The sequence below is a fragment of the Bombina bombina genome, chromosome 6, assembly GCF_027579735.1.
Source record: "Bombina bombina isolate aBomBom1 chromosome 6, aBomBom1.pri, whole genome shotgun sequence".
Lineage (NCBI taxonomy): Eukaryota > Metazoa > Chordata > Amphibia > Anura > Bombinatoridae > Bombina > Bombina bombina.
This window is the reverse complement of record NC_069504.1, coordinates 833,466,082-833,492,164: the sequence shown is the minus strand read 5'-3', so window position 1 is coordinate 833,492,164 and position 26,083 is coordinate 833,466,082. Positions and strand designations below refer to the sequence as shown.

General features: G+C 36.9%; 1 protein-coding gene across 4 annotated transcripts in view; it reads right to left on the bottom strand.

The window, feature by feature from the left end:
* Window positions 1-26,083, bottom strand: part of ARHGAP25 (Rho GTPase activating protein 25) — a 372,857-nt gene that overhangs the window by 111,365 nt on the left and 235,409 nt on the right. For 2 of the 4 annotated variants that reach the window (XM_053718200.1, XM_053718203.1), the window contains exon 2: window positions 8,249-8,433. In XM_053718200.1, the coding sequence (XP_053574175.1) occupies window positions 8,249-8,433 (185 nt within the window). Of the gene's footprint in view, window positions 1-8,248; window positions 8,434-8,554; window positions 8,629-25,770; window positions 25,841-26,083 lie in introns of those variants that run through there. The other 2 variants (XM_053718201.1, XM_053718202.1) reach the window with 2 other exon arrangements.

Genomic DNA, 26,083 nt, shown 5'->3' with positions numbered 1-26,083 from the left:
TTTAAATCCCAATGAATTATCATCAGTCTAAATTTTCCGCTGAAGAAAAAGGTTATTTATTTTACCTTCGAAACACGTAAGGACATCTTACTTTCAAGACTGACTTTTAAATTACTTTAGAACTTAAAGAGACAGTCTAGTCAAAGTTAAACTTTCATGATTCATATAGGGCCTGCAATTTTAAACAACTTTCCAATCTACTTTTATCATCAAATCTGCTTAGTTTTCTTAGTATTCTTTGTTGAAAGCTAAACCTAGGTAGGATCATATGGCCTTGAAGGCTGCCTTTTATTTCAGGGTATTTATTGACAGTTTTTCAAAGCTAAACAGCACTGGTTCATGTGTGTCATATAGATAACATTCTGCTCGCTCCTATGGAGTTATTTATGAGTCAACACTGATTGGCTAAAATGTAAGTCTGTCAAAAGAACTGAAATAAGGGGTCAGTCTGCAGTGGCTTAGATATAAGGTCATCACAGAGGTAAAACGTGTATTATTATAACTGTGCTGGTTATGCAAAACTGGAGAATGGATAATAAAGGGGTTATCTATCTTTTTAAACAATAAACATGTTCAAGTAGACTGGCCCTTTAATATAAACGATCATAGCAAAAATGTTTCAACATATTACTAAACGGTAGAATTTTAAATATATTTGTACCTGTTAGCTGTTACCTCATTCTATTGAGGTTTGCTAATGTGAGTTCATTGCTTTTCACCTGATGGATGTTTTGTTATTTGTAATCAAACAGTGTTACACTATTACCGTTTTCTGGTTTTGCGTCTTTTTTCCCTACATTCAGTGGCTTTCACGAAAATACAAGTGGCATCCATCTACCATATTCCTGAGGAGCAAGAAACCATTACAGGTGGAAGGGAGTTTCTTACCTATATGTGGCACTTAGCTCATACTGATCGAGGTAGGATAATGTAAGCAGGAACCCTAAAGGGGTAAGTGATCGCCATAACCATTATCAATTATATATTTTTGCCACTTACATCGACACAACACACATTCACACACAGCATCATTTGGACACCCAATAAAGGGCTAGATTACAAGTGGAGTGATAATTTTTAGTGCTGTTGAGCTCTAACTACACTCAAATCAATAGTAAATCAATAGCTCTTGTATGGTTGCGCTGGTATTATAAGTTGAAAGTTAAAATTTAGCGCAAAAGACTCAAGCGTGCTAGCCTCTGGTGGTCGTATAATGTGATCTCGCTAACTCCCTTTCCCCACAAAGTTCTATGGGGCACGTAAAAAAAAAAATCTGCATGAGCGCTAACCTAAAGGTGTGCTAGGCCAACTGTGTAAAAGCTGAAGGTGCATTAGGAATATATCTAGATAGATAGATAGATAGATAGATAGATAGATAGATAGATACTACTATGCAAATTACATAATTTTTGTCTGGCTGCCAAAAGGATTAAAGTGATGTGAGAAAAGCTACTGAACAGAAGATACTGGAAATTTACAAAACACTGTTTGTTAGCCCTAGCTGCACACAGGCAGAGAACTACAGCCAGTATTTAAGTCCTCTGCAGACAAAGAGCGTTGTCTACTTGGGGTGCGATATTGTCTAGTCAACTGGCCTGCTCTCAGAGCCAATGCTGAATGTGCACGCTATGGGGAGGTTGAACTGAGGGTGCACTACATGGAGCACTTGTAATGGTACAAGTGTTTGTAAACCTTTCTTTTTTAGCAGCACTAACACAGTGAAAAAATGGAACTAAATCCACTCAAGGTGCAGCTGGTCTACACCATGCAGACTGCATATATGACACTTCTCTCCCAGAAATGTACACTGCGCACTGGGAAATGATGAGGGTCTGGGCCCACAGAAGCACAGTTAGAGCAGTTTTTAGTATGCCAGGGTTTATTTTCACAATTACATTTCACACTCCTTTCAAATTAACACTTAAAGGAACACTGATCCCAAATTTCTCTTTTGTGATTCAGATAGAGCATGCAATTTTAAGCAACTTTCTAATTTACTCCTATTATCAAATTTTCTTCGTTCTCTTGCTATCTTTATTTGAAAAAGAAGGCATCTAAGCTTTTTTGGAGTTCAGAACTCTGGACAGCACTTTTTTATTGGTGGATGAATTTATCCCTCAATCAGCAAGAACAACCCAGGTTGTTAACCAAAAATGGGCCGGCATCTAAACTTACATTCTTGCATTTCCAATAAAGATATCAAGAGAATGAAGAAAATTTGATAATAGGAGTAAATTAGAAGTTGCTTAGAATTCCATGCTCTATCTATCTGAATCAAGAAAGAAAAAAAATTGAATTCAGTGTCCCTTTAAACAAGGAGTTGCTGTGCTTTTGCATTATTTAGTGAAAATTTAAACTATGGATTATTTTAGTTGTTGGCTAAAGCCTAAAATATAGAAATTAATAATATAGAAAGTAGGTCATGATAAGTTTGCAATTTCTCTTTAAGTTTGTTAGAATAAAGTTTGGAAAAAAAATGCTATTTTAATTTTTAGTAATAACAGTTTTGGTTTTCTGGCTTATTCGATATTCCATATTGTAAAACAATTGCACTGAAAAACAAATTAATAAATTATTTTACACTTCAAAATCAACATTTCTTATACAAATTTAATCGGGGATAGATACAACCCCAAGCATGACAACCCAAGTGAGAAATTATTCTCAACTAGCGGAAAAAATGTTTAGGGGAATATTGTGCCATTATACTTTGCATAAGAGAATGTGTTACTAGGCTGCTATACATCTCCTAGTGCATTCTCAGGGATGACTTTTAAGCAGATACAAATATATGACAATAGGCCGGGCCACCATCAGAGGATGACAGGGGTGACTCCTGTCAGGGGCCCAATGGGCCAAGGGGGCCCCATGAGGCAAGAACTAGAATTTTTTTATTTTATTATTTTGGCAGGCACCAGTGGGTACTATAGCAGAGTGCTAATTAAGCATGGGAAATGTTATTACAAGGAGTAAAGTATTAGCATTTGAGAGAATATCTGAGTGTGCACTAAACCACTATGCACAGTGTGAGACTGACTTGGCACTTTGTTTGTACAGTGTGTGCCTGAGTCATACGGCAGATCACTTTCATTTGCAGAGGAGGTAGGACTTACTCAGTAAATGTTTTTTATTTCTTTGTGCAATTTCGGAACACATTTTTTAGCAGCAGTGTATTTATGATTATTTCACAATGATGTAGAAATTCTATATTTAAAGCCATGCAGAAATGTTTCCTCCTCAATACACAAATGGTAGGTGTCCTTTTGGCAGATATTAGTTTTTTTAAATTAATTTATATATATTAATTACATTCCAGTTTACTGCCCCTTTATGCAAGGACTTTCCAGATGCAAGGAAGCATTTTATCTAAGATTTTTACATCTGCATAAAATGTTATACTCTCAGACTAAGATTGCTCAGTGCTTGAAATGAGACAGGTTAACTTAAAACTGTTCAGTTTACACTACAGCTTACTTAATTTTGAAATACATACAAACACGCCTAAATCCTGCATTTAACCAGATCTGAGTACCACAGCTTATGGTTCCACCAAGACCATATAGAGTACAGTATTTTCAAAATCCATAAGTACAGCTGACAGATGGGAACATTTGTACACTATATTTGAAGAGGTGTTCTTGGTTGGGGAAAATGGGGGGGGGGAACAAAAAACATATGTCAACAATTTTAAAAGCACTTTTCTTCATCTAGCCATCTACCCAGATCATTAATGTACAATTTTGAATTCACAGAATTATTTTTGTTTGCACATTTACAAATATGGTTCTTTATAAAGTGATCTCTTAATTTCTGCAATTTTTTTATCATGCAATGTGCATAAATGTTACCTCATGTGACTGTTTCTGTAGGTGTCTGTGTTTATGTCTTTGTGCTTTTGTTTGTGTCTCTGTGAGTTTTCTTCTGTGGGTCTCTCTGTATATTTTCTCTGGATGGGGGTGTGTATGTATGCCTGTGTTTTCTGTGGATGTCTCTGTGAGGGTGTGTGTTTTCTGTGGGTGTCTCTGTGAGGGTGTGTGTGTGTGCATGTGCATTTACTTTGGATGTCTCTGTGAGAGTGTGTGTATGTCTTTGTGTGTTTTCTGTGGATGTCTCTGTGTGTGTGTGTATGTATGTCTTTCTGTGTTTTATGTGGTTGTATCTCTGTGTGTGTATGTCTTTGTGTGTTTTATGTGGGTGTCTCTGTGTCTGGGTGTCTCTGTGTGTGTGTGTTTGTGTGTGTGTGTGTGTGTGTATGTATGTCTTTCTGTGTTTTATGTGGTTGTCTCTCTGTGTGTGTATGTCTTTGTGTGTTTTCTGAGGCTGTCTCTGTTGGTGTTTCCTTGGATGTATGTGCAATTTTGTGTTTGAGTTTGTGTGTGTGTGTGTGTGTCCACTGTCTGTTCCTTTTTAGGACATTTTGACCTTACTACTGGTTATTCACATCTTTCTACAGACTTTGAGACCAATGAAACCTTTCCGGAAGTCACCAATCCACCATTTAACCTTTAAATTATTGTTTAGGCAGTTCAGGGCCCTTCCTTTCAGCCACTGCATGCTGATGTCATCATTTAGTTGGCATCTGCCTTGCCAAAAAGATAATCAGAACTCCATATTTTGTTTTGTAAATCTCCTTTTTTGACAAAACTGTAGTCTACCTCATTACTTGTCAGGTCAATGTAAGCAAGTGCTGAGTGTCTGTTTGGGTGTCTGAGTGTGTTTTTGTGTTTCTTTGCGTGCCTGCTAGAGTGTCTATATGTGAATCCTTATGTGTGAGTGTGTGTTTCAGTGTATGAGTGTCTCTGTGTGTTTCTGTGTTTGTGTGTTAGTACCTTTACAACATTTCCAAGTTTGACTACACTTAAGAATAAAGTGCATATACGTTTGTCACTTGGTCAAAAATTGCACATATCAAAGGGGGGGGGGGGGGGCTGATCAATGGTTGAGTCAGGGGGCCCAAAATTTCTAGTGGCAACCCTGACAAAAGGGAATTTGTAACAAAGTTGTTTCGTCGGAACAGCCAGACCTGTGCTCATAGGCAACTGCTTCTTTTGTCTCATCTCAAATTAAGTCCTGCGCTAAATGATTGGTTTATTCTATCACAGTAATAAGAAGTCTCTAGGGTCATTTGAATGTCATTCACTCTAAATATAGGACAAGAATTCAGATTGTCCTGTGCATTTTAATTTCATAGTTAAACTGATATGAAACCCACATTTCTTTCTTTCATGATTCAGATAGAGCATGCAATTTTAAACAACTTTCTAATTTACTGCTATTATCAATATAACTTCGTACTCTTGGTATCTTTTGTTGAAAAGCATGGCTCTATGCTTTAGGAGCTTGCCCATTTCTATTTTACTCCTATTATCAATATGTCTTTGTTCTCTTGATATTTTTTGTTGAAAAGCAGGGGTGTATGCTAATTAGCCAGCCCATTTCTGGAGAACTATATGGCAGCAGTTTTGCAATAATGTTATCCATTTGTAAGAGCACTAGAGGGTAGCACTATTTGCTGCCAAGTCGTGCTCCAGATGTCTACCTAGGTATCTCTTCAACACAGAATATCATGGGAAGAAAGCAAACTTGATAATATAATTACATTGGAAACTTTTTTTTAAATGGTCTCTGTCTGAATCACAAAATAACATTTTTGTTTTCAAATCCCTTTAAATATCCTTTAATTAAGAAATAGCAATGCACATGGTGAGCCAATCACAGGAGGCATCTATGTGCAGCTACCAATCAGCAGCTACTAAGCATATCTAGATATGCTTTTCAGCAAAGAATATCAAGAGAATGAAGCAAATTAGATAATAGAAGTAAATTAGAAAGTTGTTTATAACTGTATGCTCTTTCTAAATCATGGAAGAAAAAAAATTGGATTTCATGTCCCTTTAATAGATTCAGATGAAACAATAATACTATTTTTGAGCTCATTCAGCATTACAGATAAGAACAGTTTTGCAACACAGAATGTCATGACAGATAAGACAATGATAATGCCCAACAGATATTGCAATTTTCTAGATCCTGTAAAGCAAACATAGTTTATGTATAACCTAATTATTTCTCTCTTTCTGAAACATCTTTCTCCCATGGAAGATTATCTTATGTCCGCACACCATTACAAATAAATAACGTTTACAGCTAGATAAAATGACCTGCTTGATATAAACACTGAGACAAAATGGTTTTATTGTTACTTATTATTAAAAAAATAACTGGGTTTTGCATTATAAAAATAGATATATGCTTTAAGAAACACTTTTTTAGATTCATTTTTTTTTCAACAATTTTTAATCATTCTAATTTTTTTAGTCTAATAGAAAATGTTTGCTATATATAATATATTATTTACACACACATATATATATATATGTGTGTGTGTGTGTGTGTGTGTGTAATTTTCAAGAATACTAGATTGCCTTGAATTAAATGGACAGTCAACACCTTGAGATTTTTATATAAAATGTTTAGTTATGCATAATGAAACAACTTTGCAATATAGTTCCATTTTTTATTTTGCCCCCTTTTCGTGTAATTTAGCTCTGAAAATTGATCAATTTCTAAATCTCAGCATCTAAAATGCACTCTGCTTACTTCTCAAGGCTAACCCTGCTGCACACCTGTACCTAATTGACTTTATCAGATAATTACAGCACAACAATTTTATACTAACTTTATGACAGTAGCTAGCCTTGTTGTCTGTGGACTATAGCCGAGATTGTTTCCTCCAAATACAGCAAATGGTAGGCGGAGTTTGGCTATTGAAAAATAATTACCATAAAATGGATGTTAATTTGTTTTAACAATGACTTGGCTGATATGTTATTCTATAGCAACACAGTAATATTTTGTAATGACAAGGTGTTTACTGTCCCTTTAATGCAAAACAGAAGAATATTGCTTTGGGAAAGCATTCATTCATCCATTTGTCTTCTATTATCTAATTTGCTTCATTCTCTTGTTGAAAAGCATCTAAATAGACTCAGTAGCTACTGATCAGTTGCCGCACATAGATGCCTTGTGTGATTGTATCACCCATGTGTATTGCTATTTCTTCAACAAAGAATATCTAAAGAATTAAACAAATTAAATAATTTAAGCAAATTGGAAGGTTGTTTAAAATGATATTCTCTATCTGAATCATGAAAGAAAAATGTGGGGTCTCATGTCCCTTTAAGGGCTGTTTATTATATGTATATATATATATATATATTAAAGTAACTCTGTAAATTATGGGTTTTCCTATACTCCCAGAGAGGCTAGAATGAAACACAAACAATCTAGAATTTTGACCTACATGCAGTTACGGCTTGATCAGTGTAGGAGCTCATTTATATCTGTTCCTAACTGGCTAAGGCAAGGCAGGCTAGATTAACAATAATCAAAAGTTTTTTTTTTTAATAGTATGACCCTAAATAGCATATTTATGAATATTTGATTAACAATTACAATTTTAATGACCTTTAAATAATTTATAAGTTTTTCATTTATGTGTTTCCTTTCATAATTTACATTGCATATATATATATGATAGAAAGATAGATAGATAGATAGATAGATAGATAGATAGATAGATAGATAGATAGATAGATAGATACATAGATAGAAAGATAGCTAGATAGATAGATGATAGATAGATAGATAGATAGATAGATAGATAGATAGATAGATAGATAGATGGATACATAGATAGAAAGATAGCTAGATAGATAGATGATAGATAGATAGATAGATAGATAGATAGATAGATAGATAGATAGATAGATGGATACATAGATAGAAAGATAGATAGATAGATAGATGAATGGATACATAAATAGATAGATAGATAGATAGATAGATAGATAGATAGATAGATAGATAGATAGATAGATAGATAGATAGATAGATAGATAGATACTTTAATGCCCTTAAATTTATGGAGTTTTTCCAGCTAAATTACTTGACAAGATTTCAATTGGTTTAGAATATGATCATTGATATGGAAATTTGTAATACCGTTTTGGGGTTCAAGATATTTTTGACCTAAAAAGAAAGCTGCTGCATCTTGCTATATACATAAGGCAAACAAATAGGAAAATATTCCGATATCAATGTTAATTGATAAACGTAATAATTGTAAATCTAAAAACAGACAACAAAAATAAATATTGAGAGTAAACATGTCACTGGCTCCTTATGTATATACATTAATATAATAAAGCAAAATACATTATTTGACATTCACATTATTAGTGCTGACCTGTGGCTTGACATCAACTTCCTCCTTATAGTAATACAGATATTGTCCTTTCAATGCAAAATATTTTTGCTGCCAGTTTCTGACAATTGATCTCTGTTGTTTCTTCAACCAACCGCTTTTCACTGGTTTCTCCAAAGAATTATGGTTGACATTATTGAAGGTTGTCATCATGCTGACTGAACGGACTGCCAGAGAAATAATAGGGAGAGAAAAATTAAAATTGGCTCATTGAAGAGATTAAGAAAAGACACAAAACATGAAATCAAGACATAAATTAGTGGGATATACTCAGGCTTATATATTCACCTTAGCTTAAAATTCTAAGATACGAAGACAATTGGTAAAAACAACATTTGACTTTGGGCTGCAGAATCTTTAAGGAAGTGGCCAAAAAACTGGTTTCAAAATATACTTCCTCTGATGCGTAGGAGTGTTGTTTTTTTTTACACAGACTTGAAGGGCAGATATAAATAAGTCCACTTTTAAATTATGTGGAATAATATTTTCTTACATTAATTATTTTCACAATGTCATTAAAGGGACATTCCAGTCACAATTTAACTGCACATAGATGAATAGAAACATGTGCAATATACATGTATAAGCAAAAATGTTTCTAGTAAAAGTTATCACTGTTTAAGTGTTGGCATTTTTTTCTGCACATGCATGTGAATCATAGCTAGATAGTGCACAAGCATTTTAAATACTGCTGCTGCTCAGAGCACCAGTGGGGCTGTTATCATGTCAGCAATTAACAAGGTCTATGAGCAAGTGCTGTGGATAAAATGCTGGAAACAGCTATAGTTTTTATTAGTAGTATTTTTGCTAATACATTTATATCACAAAAATGCTTCTGAAATGCATCCATGTAGATTCCAATTTGGCTGGAATGTCCCTTTAAGTTCTCTTACAATTGTTACTAATATTTCCCTTTATAGGGGCAGTTTACTAATGTCTTAATAAATGGGAACAAGGTTACAAACACCAGGGAATTCTAGATTGTTTGAGATACCTTTGTTTTATTTTTGTGCTTTTATATAATTATAGTACAATTATCCTTGAAAAGCAGCTTGAGGGCAGAGAAACGTGTTGGAATAATTGCAAACCAAAGTTAGGGGAAATAGCTGCAGGACACAGACTTTTTGACTTTGCAGGGTTTGCAACTGATAGAAAATAGCACCTTTTTATTTTACAGTTTAAACTGAGGATTCCGCCCATAGCAATATTTACCCACAGCTTTTAATATTTATATATTTTTTATTGTAATAAATAATGTTAAACTTATATGAAGATTCCTGTCAACTGCCCCTTCATGTGCATACTAAATTGGCAAAAACAAAATTTATATATATACAGATGACCCTTGATTTACAACGGTTCAATTTGCACTGTTTCAGAATAACAACCTTTTTTTTAAGTCACTGCTATTGAAAAGCATTGAGAAGCAGTGCATCGATTAAAAAAGCCAGTAGGTGGAGCTGTCCGCTTGTTTTTGCAGCAAAGATATGCAAGCCAAGCAAGATGAAATGAATCAGTTTAACCAGACCTGAGCTATTGAGCAGATTTCAAAGGAGCAAGATCTTCCTGTCTATAAATCAGTCCAGATTGGAATGCATAGAAAGAACTGTTTGCAGAAAAATGCAAGTAAAGTCTGTGTTGTGTGATTATTTTATTAGGTTTATAATGCTGTTTAGCATGTAAAGTCTTCATTTCAAAGCTTTAAAAATAATGTATTAGGTGTTACTTATGACAATTTTGAGAGGGACCTGGAACCTAACTCCCTCACTTCCCATTGACTTACATTATAAACTGGGTTTCAATTTACAACGGTTTCGATTTACAACCATTCCTTCTGGATCCTAACCCTGGCGTAAACTGAGGGCTACCTGTATATAACAATATATATATATATATATATATATATATATATATATATATGTACTGTATATATATATATATATATATATATATATTTATATATATTTATATATATATATATATATATATATATATATATATATATATATATATATATATATATATATATATATTAGTAGAACTAGCAATATTTCACTATTGTTTTCTTTTTCTCTCTCCTTATATATGACTGCTGACTGTGGCTATGTGTGGGCCTGTAACCACAGAACTGCTATCTGAAGTGATGTTATTGTAGCTCTCCCCCGTGTGAATTTTACCAATCATAGGGACATATATTGTTTTATTTTTACTATATTGCACAATTGTGTTTTTATTTCTTTATTTTTTAGCCCATTTCACCATATTTATAAAACTTTTATTGTTTTGTATTTATTGTAACATTTCTTATTTCACATCTATTTTACTTCAGGTACAAATCAAATTCATAAGTTTTTTTTTAAAAGATTAAATTAAAAATATTTTTTTTCACCAGTAAGTCACAAACTTCTCTTCCTGCGTCTTTGTTTTTTAATCATAATCTATATTTATTTTAGACAACAATAATTTCCTTTTTGATTACAGTACTGTACTATTTTTCTAATGGTACTTTGTATCCAAAAGTATTAAAAATGATATAAAACTACCTGACGGCTGCATGTATATAAGCTGTATAATGCCATGTAAATATTATGTAAATGACATAAGATATTGATATACAGGTGAAACTTGAAAAATTTGAATATCGTGCAAAAGTTCATTTATTTCACTAATGTGAACTTAAAAGGTGAAACTCATATATGAGAAAACCCCAAATCCACAATCTCAGAAAATTAGAATATTGTGAAAAGGTGCAATATTCTAGGCTCAAAGTGTCCCACTCTAATCAGCTAATTAAGCTATAACACCTGCAAAGGGTTCCTGAGCCTTTAAATGGTCTCTAAGTCTGGTTCAGTAGGAATCACAATCATGGGAAAGACTGCTGACCTGACAGTTGTGCAGAAAACCATCATTGACACCCTCCATAAGGAGGGAAAGTCTCAAAAGGTAATTGCAAAAGTAGTTGGATGTTCCCAAAGTGCTGTATCAAAGCACATTAATAGAAAGTTATGTGGAAGGGAAAAGTGTGGAAGAAAAAGGTGCACAAGCAGCAGGGATGACTGCAGCCTGGAGATGATTGTCAGGAAAAGGCCATTCAAAAGTGTTGGGGACTTTCACAAGGAGTGGACAGAGGCTGGAGTCAGTGCATCAAGAGCCACCACACACAGACGGATCCTGGACATGGGCTTCAATTGTCGTATTCCTCTTGTCAAGCCACTCCTGAACAACAATCAACGTCAGAAGCTTCTTACCTGGCCTAAAAAAAAACAGACCTGGTCTGTTGCTCAGTGGTCCAAAGTCCTCTTTTCTGATGAGAGCAAATGTTTCATCTCATTTGGAAACCAAGGACCCAGAGTATGGAGGAAGAATGGAGAGGCACACACTGCAAGATGCTTGAAGTCCAGTGTGAAGTTTCCACAGTCTGTGTTGGTTTGGGGAGCCATGTCATCTGCTGGTGTTGGTCCACTGTACTTCATTAAGTCCAGGGTCAACACAGCCATCTACCAGGAGATTTTGGAGCACTTCATGTTTCCGTCCGCAGACGAGCTCTATGGGGATGCTGACTTCATTTTCCAGCAGGACTTGGCACCTGCCCACACTGCCAAAAGCACCAAAACCTGGTTCAATGACCATGGGATTACTGTGCTTGATTGGCCAGCAAACTCGCCTGACCTGAACCCCATAGAGAATCTATGGGGCATTGCCAAGAGAAAGATGAGAGACATGAGACCGAACAATGCAGAAGAGCTGAAGGCCGCTATTGAAGCATCCTGGTCTTCCATAACACCTCAACAGTGCCACAGGCTGATAGCTTCCATGCCACGCCGCATTGAGGCAGTAATTGGTGCAAAAGGGGCCCAAACCAAGTACTGAGTACATACAGTATGCATGCTTAACTTTTCAGATGTCCAATATTGTTCTATATACAATCCTTGTTTTATTGATTGCATGTACTATTCTAATTTTCTGAGATTGTGGATTTGGGGTTTTCATGAGCTGTAAGCCATAATCATCACAATTATGACAAATCATGGCTTGAACTATCTTGCTTTGCATGTAATGAGCCTATCTCATATATTAGTTTCACCTTTTAAGTTGCATTAGTGAAATAAATGAACTTTTGCACAATATTCTAATTTTTCGAGTTTCACCTGTATATATATATATATATATATATATATATATATATATATATATATATATATATATATATATATATAAAATATTCTTAATAATAAATACATTTAATTTAATTTTGAGGCTTGTTTTACCCACCTACCTGCCATTTATACCTTTGCTGATACTGATATTGCCAAATAGATTTATATTGCAAAAGCATGAATAGTAGGCAAATTTTACTGATGTGACACATCCAGAGGTACATTTGAATCTCTACATTACTAAAATGTGTTATGAGATACAATGTTGTCATTACAACAAAATGAAAATGCCAAGTTTTGGAGAAAAGGATGAAGTTGGAAGTATAACATTTATAAAAAAAAAAAATACTTACCGAGAAAAAAAGCACATATATTACTAAACTAGATTAGTAAAGGGCAAAATGTTGCAAAGTATAGGTGGCTTCCCATGTCTAACTGTATTGCTTCTGGATTGGCTGTGAACACTCCACTAGCCAATCAATGGCCAATACAGGAGTATGTAATGGATGTGTGCTCCTTGTGAGAAGTGGAAATTGGGTGAGGTAGCAAAGACCCTTTCAAATAGTGCAACACTAAACTTTTTGGTAGGGTAAGTACATTTTTTTTTACCACATGGTTGATTTGAAAACCAATGTTTTGTACTCTCAAAGTGGTAACATAGTATTTATGTAGTAGTGGGGTATATTGTATTTCAGATAAAATGGAGGTGAGGTCTATGCATTTGGAGCTCTGTGCTGAAGGTAGAGTATCATTATTTCATTGTAATATATAGAGGGTTAAGAATTCTTATAACTGGGGGGCGTGGCTACGTAGACATGTGCAACCGCGAAAAATTCGGTTCGGACCGATTCGAATTTCGGTTCGGATCGATTCGAATTCGGAAGAAATCGAATGAATTCGTTTTCGGATACATTCGGATTCTTTCGGATTCGAAAAAATTTGGTTCGCATTCGTTTCGGTTCGGTTCGATTTGGTTCGAATCGATTCGGATTTTCGGAAATTCGTCACTGTAAAGTGGGATGTGCTGTGTATTACACTAGTGTAATACACAGCCATCCAAATCCATCCGAATCTACCGAATAAATTCGAATCGATTCGGATTTATTTGGTAGATTTGGAACTACCGCAATTCGGAAATTCGAATTGATCCGAATCTCTGAATTCGAACAAATTCGAATTTCGATTGGAGCAGAACCGAATCGCACATGTCTAGTGGCTAGGCAGCAGCCATAACAGGTCGCAAAGTATGAAGCTCCCTGTCCGCTTCTTCTAAACCACAATTTTTCATAGAATATCTACCTCATACTATCACACAGCTGAGTGCGTCATTCTTATGAGCTCATGCTAATCGGTATGATATAGAAATTATTATACTGCACCAACAGGGACCTGATCTTGCCCGTTGCGGCCTGCAACTCGATTCCCAGCACCCTACCCCCGGTCTGCCGGGCAAAGCAGCATTAGATCTGCGATCACCATGCATTAACCAAGGGACTTCACTGTTTCAAACAAACCATCATGGAAGATTCACATTTACTTATACAAACCCTTGTTAAGAACCTTGAAACCAAGATGGATGACATATTTAACAATCTGTCGGCACTTTGCAGATCAATGGGCAGCAGCAACAGATCACATGGGGACCAGACCTATCCAGTTGACAGGGGTCCAGCGCAGTATATACTTGACCCGATGAGACCAGACCCTCACTTGCCAGAATCAGCCACAGAGAGACACAGCGAGGCCTCTAGGATGCATCCACCCACAACTTATAAAACCCCTGTGACACTTTTACAACCCGCACACCTACATACTTGGGGGATGTGGAGTATGGTTTCAGTCCATGGAGAAGTGGACGATCACCTGGGAGGGGGCCAGAAAATGATCACTATGACCTCAGGGCCCGTAATCATATCCAAGCATCACATTAACCCTGACAGAGAGGCGAGAACCTCGAGATCAGTAAGCCATGAGACTTTAGACCATTTTACGCAAACCGCAGCTGACAACGTAGCTATTACATGCCACACAACCCCCGGTCCATGTCTGCACACCTACTGACACTCTCAGCTATTAATGCAGTCAGTGCATGTAAGCTTGAACATCGCCTCTCTGAGTGGAAGATTTTACTGCCCTTCTACTCCGCTGCTGCTTCCATCTGGCATTGTAGACTGGGTATAGGATGATCCCTCTAAGTGTTGTTCTAAGTAGACAGTGATCTCTATTTCACCCTACAACTGACTGAACCCATGGCTGCCTCGGATACTTTTAGACTAAGATGGGCGACGCCTACAACCCTCCGATGTCTTTTTCATTTGCTTTCAAATTACAGATCTCCATGTGTTATGTGTCCCCCATTACCAAGCTCTCCATGATATCCCCTCCTACTAGTATGCTGTTAAAGGACCAGTCAACACTGTAGATTTGCATAATCAGCAAATGCATGATAAGAAGACAATGCAATAGCACTTAGGGGGCTAGTTATCAAGCCGTCTACTTTTCTGGCTTCGCCGGCCCAATACGTCCGCCTAAGCTCGCCTACCTTCGCCGCCGCAGACCTGAAAAAAATACGCCTAAGTTATCAAATAAAGCTGTCAAAAAGCCGCGGGGCGATGAGCAGCGGACTGTGAGATTTATCACTCATCCGATCTCGCTGCCCTTCGGCTTTTTCCCAGCTTTATTGCTAGCCTGTCACTAAGCACTCACACTAAACTGCACTGTTCTATCCCTATACCGGCGCCCCCGGAGCCCCCCGCAACTAAATAAAGTTACTACCCCCTAAACCGCCGCTCCTAGACACCGCCGCAACTCTTATAAATGTATTAACCCCTAAACCGCCGCTCCTAGACCCCGCCGCAACTCTTATAAATGTATTAACCCCTAAACCGCCGCTCCTAGACCCCGCCGCAACTCTTATAAATGTATTAACCCCTAAACCGCCGCTCCTAGACCCCGCCGCAACTCTTATAAATGTATTAACCCCTAAACCGCCGCTCCTAGACCCTGCCGCAACTCTTATAAAAGTATTAACCCCTAAACCGCCGCTCCCGGACACCGCTGCCACCTACATTATACCTAGTAACCCCTATCCTGCCCCCCCTATACCGTCGCCCTCTATTATAAAATTATTAACCCCTATCCTGCTGATCCCGCACCTCTCCGCAACTAAATAAATAGTTTAACCCCTAAACCGCCGCTCCATGAACCCGCCGCAACCTATAATAAATTTATTAACCCCTATCCTGCCCCCCACTACACCGCCGCCACTGTAATAAAATGATTAACCCCTAAACCTAAGTCTAACCCTAACCATAACGCCCCCCCTAACTTAAATATTAATTAAATAAATCTAAATAAATTAACTCTTATTAACTAAATGAATCCTATTTAAAACTAAATACTTACCTTTAAAATAAACCCTAATATAGCTACAATATAAATAATAATTATATTCTAGCTATCTTAGGATTTATTTTTATTTTACAGGTACCTTTCAATTTATTTTAACCATGTACAATAACTATTAAATAGTTATTAACTATTTAATAGCTTACCTAGCTAAAATAAAGAGAAATGTACCTGTGAAATAAATCCTAACCTAAGTTACAATTACACCTAACACTACACTATACTTTAATAAATTATTCCTATTTAAAACTAAATACTTACCTGTAAAATAAACCCAAAGATAGCTACAATGTAATTAATAATTATATTATAGCTATTTTAGGATTTATATTTATTTTACAGGTAACTTTGTATTTATTTTAGCTAGTTAGAATAGTTATTAAATAGTTATTAACTATTTAATAACTACCTAGCTAAAAGAAATACAAAATTACCTGTAAAATAAATCCTAACTTAAGTTACAATTAAACCTAATACTACACTATCATTAAATTAATTAAATAAACTACCTACAAATAACTACAATTAAATACAATTACATAAACTAACTAAAGTACAAAAAATAAAAAAAGCTAAGTTACAAAAAATAAAAAATTAAGTTACAAACATGTTAAAAATATTACAACAATTTTAAGCTACTTACACCTAATCTAAGCCCCCTAATAAAATAACAAACCCCCCCAAAATAAAAAAAATCCCTACCCTATTCTAAATTACATAAATTTCAAAGCTCTTTTACCTTGCCAGCCCTTAAAAGGGCCATTTGTGGGGGCATGCCCCAAAAAGTTCAGCTCTTTTGCCTGTAAAATAAAAATACAACCCCCCCCCCCCAACATTAAAACCCACCACCCACATACCCCTAATCTAACCCAAACCCCCCTTACAAAAACCTAACACTAATCCCCTGAAGATCATCCTACCTTGAGTCGTCTTCACTCAGCCGAGCCACCGATGGAACTGAAGAGGACATCCGGAGCGGAAGAAGTTAATCCTCCAAGCGGCGCTGAAGAAATCTTCCATCCGATGAAGTCATCATCCAGGCGGCGCTGAAGAAGTCTTCGATCCGGCCGATGTCATCTTCAAAGAGGCGCTGAAGAGGTCTTCTATCCGGGCGAAGTCATCTTCCAAGCCGGGTCTTGAATCTTCCTTCCGCCGACGCGGAACCACCTTCTTCACCGACGGACTACGACGAATGACGGCTCCTTTAAGGGACGTCATCCAAGATGGCGTCCCCTCAATTCCGATTGGCTGATAGGATTCTATCAGCCAATCGGAATTAAGGTAGGAAAATCTGATTGGCTGATGGAATCACCTTCTTCACCGACGGACTACGACGAATGACGGCTCCTTTAAGGGACGTCATCCAAGATGGCGTCCCCTCAATTCCGATTGGCTGATAGGATTCTATCAGCCAATCGGAATTAAGGTAGGAAAATCTGATTGGCTGATCCAATCAGCCAATCAGATTGAGCTCGCATTCTATTGGCTGATCGGAACAGCCAATAGAATGCGAGCTCAATCTGATTGGCTGATTCCATCAGCCAATCAGATTTTCCTACCTTAATTCCGATTGGCTGATAGAATCCTATCAGCCAATCGGAATTGAGGGGACGCCATCTTGGATGACGTCCCTTAAAGGAGCCGTCATTCATCGTAGTCCGTCGGTGAAGAAGGTGGTTCCGCGTCGGCGGAAGGAAGATTCAAGACCCGGCTTGGAAGATGACTTCGCCCGGATAGAAGACCTCTTCAGCGCCTCTTTGAAGATGACATCGGCCGGATCGAAGACTTTTCTTCAGCGCCGCCTGGATGATGACTTCATCGGATGGAAGATTTCTTCAGCGCCGCTTGGAGGATTAACTTCTTCCGCTCCGGATGTCCTCTTCAGTTCCATCGGTGGCTCGGCTGAGTGAAGACGACTCAAGGTAGGATGATCTTCAGGGGATTAGTGTTAGGTTTTTGTAAGGGGGGTTTGGGTTAGATTAGGGGTATGTGGGTGGTGGGTTTTAATGTTGGGGGGGGGTTGTATTTTTCTTTTACAGGCAAAAGAGCTGAACTTTTTGGGGCATGCCCCCACAAATGGCCCTTTTAAGGGCTGGTAAGGTAAAAGAGCTTTGAAATTTATGTAATTTAGAATAGGGTAGGGATTTTTTTTATTTTGGGGGGGTTTGTTATTTTATTAGGGGGCTTAGATTAGGTGTAAGTAGCTTAAAATTGTTGTAATATTTTTAACATGTTTGTAACTTAATTTTTTATTTTTTGTAACTTAGCTTTTTTTATTTTTTGTACTTTAGTTAGTTTATGTAATTGTATTTCATTGTAGTTCTTTGTAGGTAGTTTATTTAGTTAATTTAATGATAGTGTAGTATTAGGTTTAATTGTAACTTAAGTTAGGATTTATTTTACAGGTAATTTTGTATTTCTTTTAGCTAGGTAGTTATTAAATAGTTAATAACTATTTAATAACTATTCTAACTAGCTAAAATAAATACAAAGTTACCTGTAAAATAAATATAAATCCTAAGATAGCTATAATATAATTATTAATTACATTGTAGCTATCTTAGGGTTTATTTTACAGGTAAGTATTTATTTTTAAATAGGAATAATTTATTAAAGTATAGTGTAGTGTTAGGTGTAATTGTAACTTAGGTTAGGATTTATTTCACAGGTACATTTCTCTTTATTTTAGCTAGGTAAGCTATTAAATAGTTAATAACTATTTAATAGTTATTGTACCTGGTTAAAATAAATTGAAAGGTACCTGTAAAATAAAAATAAATCCTAAAATAGCTAGAATATAATTATTATTTATATTGTAGCTATATTAGGGTTTATTTTAAAGGTAAGTATTTAGTTTTAAATAGGATTCATTTAGTTAATAAGAGTTAATTTATTTAGATTTATTTAATTAATATTTAAGTTAGGGGGCGTTAGGGTTAGGGTTAGGTTTAGGGGTTAATCATTTTATTACAGTGGCGGCGGCGTAGTGGGGGGCAGGATAGGGGTTAATAAATTTATTATAGGTGGCGACGGTGTAGGGGGGGGCAGATTAGGGGTTAATAAATGTATTATAGGTGGCGACGGTGTAGGGGGGGCAGGATAGGGGTTAATACATTTAATATAGGTTGCGGCGGGTTCAGGGAGCGGCGGTTTAGGGGTTAATACATTTATTATAGTTGCGGTGGGCTCCGGGAGCGGCGGTTTAGGGGTTAATATGTATAGAGTAGCTTGCGGTGGGCTCCGGGAGCGGCGGTTTAGGGGGTAATAACTTTATTTATTTGCGGCGGTGTAGGGGGGGACAGATTAGTGGTGTTTAGACTCGGGGTACATGTTAGGGTGTTAGGTGTAGACATTTCCCATAGAAATCAATGGGATGTCTGTCAGCAGCGAACTTGTACTTTCGCTATGGTCAGACTCCCATTGATTCCTATGGGATCCGCCGCCTCCAGGCTGGCGCTTTGAAAACCAGGTACGCTGGGCCGTAAAAGTGCCGAGCGTACCTGCTAGTTTTTTGATAGCTAGCAAAAGTAGTGAGAATGTGCCGCACTTGTGTGCGGAACATCTGGAGTGACGTAAGAATCGATCTGTGTCGGACTGAGTCCGGCGGATCGAAGCTTACGTCACAAAATTCTACTTTTGCCGGTCTCGAGCCTTTGATAACTAAGGCGTATCAGCCTCGCCACAAATACGCTGCGGAATACGCAGCGTATTTGAGGTTGACGGCTTGATAACTACCCCCCTTAGTCTGAACTTCAAATGAGTAGCAGATTTTTGTTAAATAAATTGCAAAGTTATGTTTATTTCCACTCCCCCTGTATCATGTGACAGCCATCAGCCAATCACAAATGCATATATGTATATGCTGTGAATTCTTGCACATGCTCAGTAGGAGTTGGTGACTCAAAAAGTGTAAATATAAAAAGACTGTGCACATTTTGTTAATGAAAGTAAATTGGAAAGTTGTTTAAAATGGCATGCTGTATCTGAATCATAAAGTTTCATTTTGACTTGAGTGTGCCTTTAACAATGGCCATAGGCCTGATTCCAGAGTTTCTGCAGGCAGGCAGAAAGTCGGAAACCAAAAAAAAATGTAAAACTAATTTTAAATGCCCAAAAATTTGTGCTGAAGCAGGGACACACCTACATACTGCTGCTGACACACTAATGTGTCACGACACACAGTTTAGAAAGCATTGGTTTAGAGTCTGCTGAAAACACTCAGTTCCCACTTAACATAAATATCAATGTCTATCCTATAGACCAGAACATAATCCATGTATTTTATATTATCTGTTACTTATGCTCAGCTTGACTCCCCTGTATCCTATTGATCTATTACATATAAATTTTCCCATATGCTCATGTGCCCATTGGTCTGCTAGGATATACCAGGGTATAGGGCTTATACTAAATTCAAGTCTCCCTCGTGTATCCCTCCTAAGCTTACATTCTACCTCAGACATTTTACTCCTTTATTATGTACCAGTAGAGTTGATCATAGTGAGGTTATACACAGTAATTCCATATAGCAGCTCACAGGTTTCATATTACACCATACTATACCTGTTCTTGTTATATTTCAATATCATGGAATATCATTAGAGTTTAAGTACTTGTTAACTGTTAATATATGTATGCCTCCACATATGATGGTGTCGAAATATTATTTTCCTTATGTGTGAGTGAATTTAATAGTTTAGATGACACTCAGCCTCACTAAAACATATGTCTTTGTGCATGGCAGACTATGGGAGATACTTATTAACTCAACCCTAGTTAGACATTACCACATACTATAACTTTATACAGAGTTCTTTTGGGTCCTAGGATGTCTAACTTCAGACCTCTTAGTCATTATTTGCTAGATAACATTACAAATGTTAATGCTTTTAAATAAGTTGGCCTCTATTTATCAAGTCGTCAACCGCAAATACACTGGAATTCCACAGCGTATTTGTGGCGAGGCTGATTCACCATAGTTATCAAGCCCTACAGACCGGCAAAAGTAGAATATAGTGACGTAACATACGATCCGCCAGACTCAGTCCGACACAGATCGATGGTTACATCACTACAGATGTTCCGAACGCAAGTTCGGCACAATCTGACTACTTTTGGAAGTTATCAAAGAACAACCAGGTACGCTTGGCACTTTTCCGGCCCAGCGTACTTGGTTTTCAATCCGCCGGCATCTTCTATCTTCTTCCATCCGATGAGGAGCAGCACCATCTTAAAGACATCCGATGCGGAGCATCCATCCATCCCGACGACTAAACAACGAATGACGGTTCCTTTAAATGACGTCATCCAAGATGGCGTCCCTTGAATTCCGATTGACTGATAGGATTCTATCAGCCAATCGGAATTAAGGTAGGAAAAATCCGATTGGCTGATGAAATCAGCCAATCGGATTGAAGTTCAATCCGATTGGCTGATCCAATCAGCCAATAGGATTGACCTTGCATTCTATTGGCTGTTCCAATCAGTCAATAGAATGCAAGGTCAATCCGATTGGCTGATTTCATCAGCCAATCAGATTTTTCCTACCTTAATTCCGATTGGCTGATAGAATACTATCAGCCAATCGGAATTCAAGGGACGCCATCTTGGATTACGTCATTTAAAGGAACCGTCATTCGTCGTTTAGTTGCCGCGACGGATGTCTTCAAGATGGTGTCGTTCCTCGTTGGATGGAAGAAGATAGAAGATGCCGCTTGGATGAAGACTACTGCCCATCTGGAGGACCTCTTCTGGCCGGATTGGATGAAGACTTCTGCCCATCTGGAGGACCACTTCGCCCGGATTCGTTGAGGACTTAGGCCCGGCTGGGTGAAGACGACTCAAGGTAGGGTGATCTTCAAGGGGGTAGTGTTAGGTTTTTTTAAGGGGGGTTTGGGTGGGTTTTAGAGTAAGGTTGGGTGTGTGGGTGGTGGGTTTTAATGTTGGGGGGGTGTATTTCTTTTTTTACAGGTAAAAGAGCTGATTACTTTGGGGCAATGCCCCGCAAAAAGCCCTTTTAAGGACTATTTGTAATTTAGTATAGTGTAGGGAATTTTATTATTTTGGGGGGGATTTTTTTATTTTATTAGGGGGCTTAGATTAGGTGTGATTAGTTTAAACTTCTTGTAATACTTTTTTATTTTCTGTAATTCAGAGGGGTTTTTTGTACTTTAGTTAATTTTAGTTATTTTTATTTAATTACCCCCACTTTTTATTAATTACCCCCACTCAGGACTCTAAACCAATAACAAGGTTCTACTATAGATAAGAAGGGGTTGTAGAGTTTATTAATTCACACCTGAGCCCTTCCCCCTCTGATGCATGGGAACTTGAACTGGATAATTTAAGCTTGTAATTACGTAGGTTGTTATAGGTACTCATCTCAGTGGCGGTTATAGGTTAGTTTTCTTAATTCTGCAGGTCAGATTTAGCAACGCTAACCTCTACTACTAAGATGTATGTCTCTTATAAGAAGTTATTATTACTAGTCTGTCATGTATTGGGGCATCATATCATAATATGCTGCATACCCATATGCACATTTAAAAGGTAGACATACATTCCCTTGAATGTTGTGCTCCCCATGCCTTATAGTACATGCCCTATGTATGTTTGGATCCTCTGAGAAGGGAATCACCACTCTGAATCATATTATTAGTATATGGGAGTGTATGGTAGGCCCAACACCAACACATGACATCATCCATAGGTGCAAATATTAAAAGAGACTATAATCTAACCACTCTACAGCTGAGTTTGCTAACATAAGTCTATATTCTACATACTGGTTTGACTATTCTATATTATTATGCATAGACGCCTGTTATAACTAAAGTTTATCAGTACAATCTATACTCTCCTTCTGCTTAGGGCACCTATAGCCCCAATACTTATGCATAACCTCTAGAATTTCTCTAGCTACATTTAGAGTCAGCTAAGATACATCATACTACTCTCTAACACCTGACACTAGTGGCCCCTCTGCCGGTGGCCGAGGCACTAGGGGCTACCCTGCTATGTTTTGTTTTGAGAAGCCTCTTACAAACAGAAATTCTATTCTGTAATTGTAAATCTCATGTATCTATTCACCTTATTGGAAGGTGGATGTAAATTACACTGTAAACTTGCTATACTACCAGACAGCCATCTTACTGAACCTCTTATCAGTAGCAGCCCCCACTTCTATTTTTTATGAGGTTTATTATTTTATTGTTTTTATTGTTATTATTTTGCCAGAACATATATCATATATGTATTCTTTATCCCATTAGCAAAACTTTCCATAGCTTATCTATTCCATATTTTCGAGATTGCCTAAGCTTACGGGGCATAAGTGGACATTTGATGATATAGCCTGTAACTTCTCTCGATAGTTTCATTGTTTATGTGCCCAAGTGTGACCTCCTTAATTGTTCTTAATTTTATCACATATTGTCCTTATATTAACACTCTGCCCAATATATTGTACTTACTAATGGTTATTATTCCCATTTAAATGGGTGCTCAATACTAACTCCCAAACTACCTATTTTAACATTTAGAAGGCCCGCCCCCCTTCCCCCAATTTAGAGCAGCTCTTGCCTGCTGATCCCCCCTAAATGTTCATATACTACTATATCATATATCAAACTATGCAGAAAATGAGGTTTCATTTAGACGTTTTATATTTCTATTATCACTTGGTACATGTCAATTTATGCGCTTAGCTTGTAAGTTATGACTACTATTTATGTGAAGAATAGTTTCATTGTTTAGTTAGCCTGACAATACCTTGTAACCATGTTATGTGGATTTGCAAAAAACCTCAATAAAAAATTTCTTCTAAAAAAAGAAAAAAAAAGAATTCTTATAACTTCTCGTTAAGGTCCTACCTTTTTATGATAAACTCTTTCACAAACTCTCACACACACACACTCCACCTCTGTCACAAACACTCACACACTCTCACACATGCAGTGTACGCATTTTGACACATGCACACACTGGGGCCGATTTATCAAGGGCCCAATGGCCCCTGATGCCTCTGTTTTCGTGCGAGACTCCAGGCTCGCCGGAAACAGCAGTTATGAAGTAGCCCCATTCTCTCTTATTTTAAGGTAAAATATATTAATTTTTTACATAGAGATGTTCAGGTGATATTTTCTTGTCAGCTCTTTACAGTTATGCTGCATCACGTTCAAGTGATTTAGCTCATATGAGTATTATGTCCTTTTAAATAATTTCTCTATAAGCAAAGCTTTAGTTTATAATGTTTTATTCGTGATACTGTATTTACATCAGAATAGGCAGGAAGACAGAACTTGCATGAGATCTGTTGTTTAACCATATCCCTCGGGCAACTCATTTCCTGATTAACATTTTCTAAGAAGTGATATGTTCCTGTATTTAAAAAAAGAGAAACCTCATGTAGGCCATGCACAAAATGGGTGTAGAATGTATTTATATTGTAAAGACTATAACAAATCAATATTTAACTTAGCTAAATGATTTGTATACAAAATAAGATATAAAATCATATAAATCCTTTTTTTCAGCACAATTGTTCAAGGTTCTGCAAATCAATAGCAGTTGAAATATACACTCATTGGAGAGCCTGGTAGAATTTGTGTTTCTGGTATCCTTTGTTGGACCAATTAGAGACAAGTATAAAGGAGCTTGTGATATGAGCTAACCAATCACTTTGTAGAATATTGTAGGGTCAGGTAAAGCACACTATACTTAAATTGATTGTACATCCTAGTGTTTTTGAAACGCTAGGATTTACCAGTGGTACAAATAAAGGGGACTTTCAGTCATCAAGTATAAAATACTTCATGCTGAAAGTTGTTTATTTGCCTGCAGCGCATGCGGCGCTAAGTGCCTTAGGCCACCCACGGCAGAATGCTATTTTATCAATGAGGTGATGTTAACCAATAGCGTGCTAGCCATACAGCATAATGCCAACTGGGCTGCTTAGCTATTGGCTAAGAGGTGGAAACATCACCTTATTAAAAAATAGCATTCTGCTGCCAGCGACCTGAGGCGCTCAGCGTTATACACTGCAGTCAAATAAAGGAACTTTCAGCATGAAGTATTTTATATTTCATGACTGAAAGTCCCCTTTATTTGTAGCACTAGTAGTTTACCATCACTTTAAGCACAATGGAAGCTGTCCAGCCTTTCACTATAATTTCAGTGGATAGTGCGCTATGTGTTGTGCGCAAGGAAAATGTTGGGTTTTTTATGTCCCTTTAAAACATCTACCTGCATGTTCTCTCCTGACTCTCTGTACTACTTCCATACATGCTGATCTAACTAACCTTTATTAGCCCTGCACAAATACTCTATATCTACATTCCATCTCCCTGAACTGGCCACCACCAAATATATCTTCTAACGTCACCTAAACTTGCTGCAGTTTATTCTCTCACTTTTACAGCTAACTTCTGATACAGCTCCTCCCGGGGTATTTCAAAAGTGCTGCTACATACCAAGTTTCTCTCCTAATCAGATCTGATATCTGCCTTAAAGAGAAACTAAACCCAAAAAAAATTCTATCATGATTCAGGTAGCAAATGCAATTTTATATAACATTCCAATTTACTTCTATTATCTAATTTGCTTCATTCTTTAGATATCCTTTGTTGAAGAAATAGCAATGCACATGAGTGAGCCAATCACACGAGGCATCTATGTGCATCTACCAATCAGCAGCTACTGAGCATATCTAGATATGCATTTCAGCAAAGAATATCAAGAGAATGAAGCAAAATAAATAATAGAAGTAAATTAGAAAGCTGTTTAAAATGGCATGCTCTTTCTAAATCATGAAAGACATTTTTTGGGTTTTATGTCCCTTTAAATCAAATGTAAAAAACAAATTGCTAAATCATTTTAATATGCAAAACAACGTAGCTACTTTATGCATTACAATATATGCTTATTATTTGTTTGTCTTACCGTGCATCCTCTACAGCGTGTTGAGTAAATGAATAAGAGATGTTTTGTAAGTAAGTCTGCTTGTCTGGTTGTCTGCGGGGCTGTTATAACATAACAACTCTGCAGATTTGGCAGCCAAAGAATTACAGGAAATCAGTTTTCAGCTCTCTGTTTTATATTTTGCACGAATAACAATGCACAGGATACAATGGGCATATTCATTTGCAGTTTTAAAGGGGCATGAAACTAATTTTTTTTTTCCGTTCATGATTCAGATAGAGCATGCAGTTTCTAAGAAACTTTCCAATTTGCGTTTATTAACTAAATTGCTTAG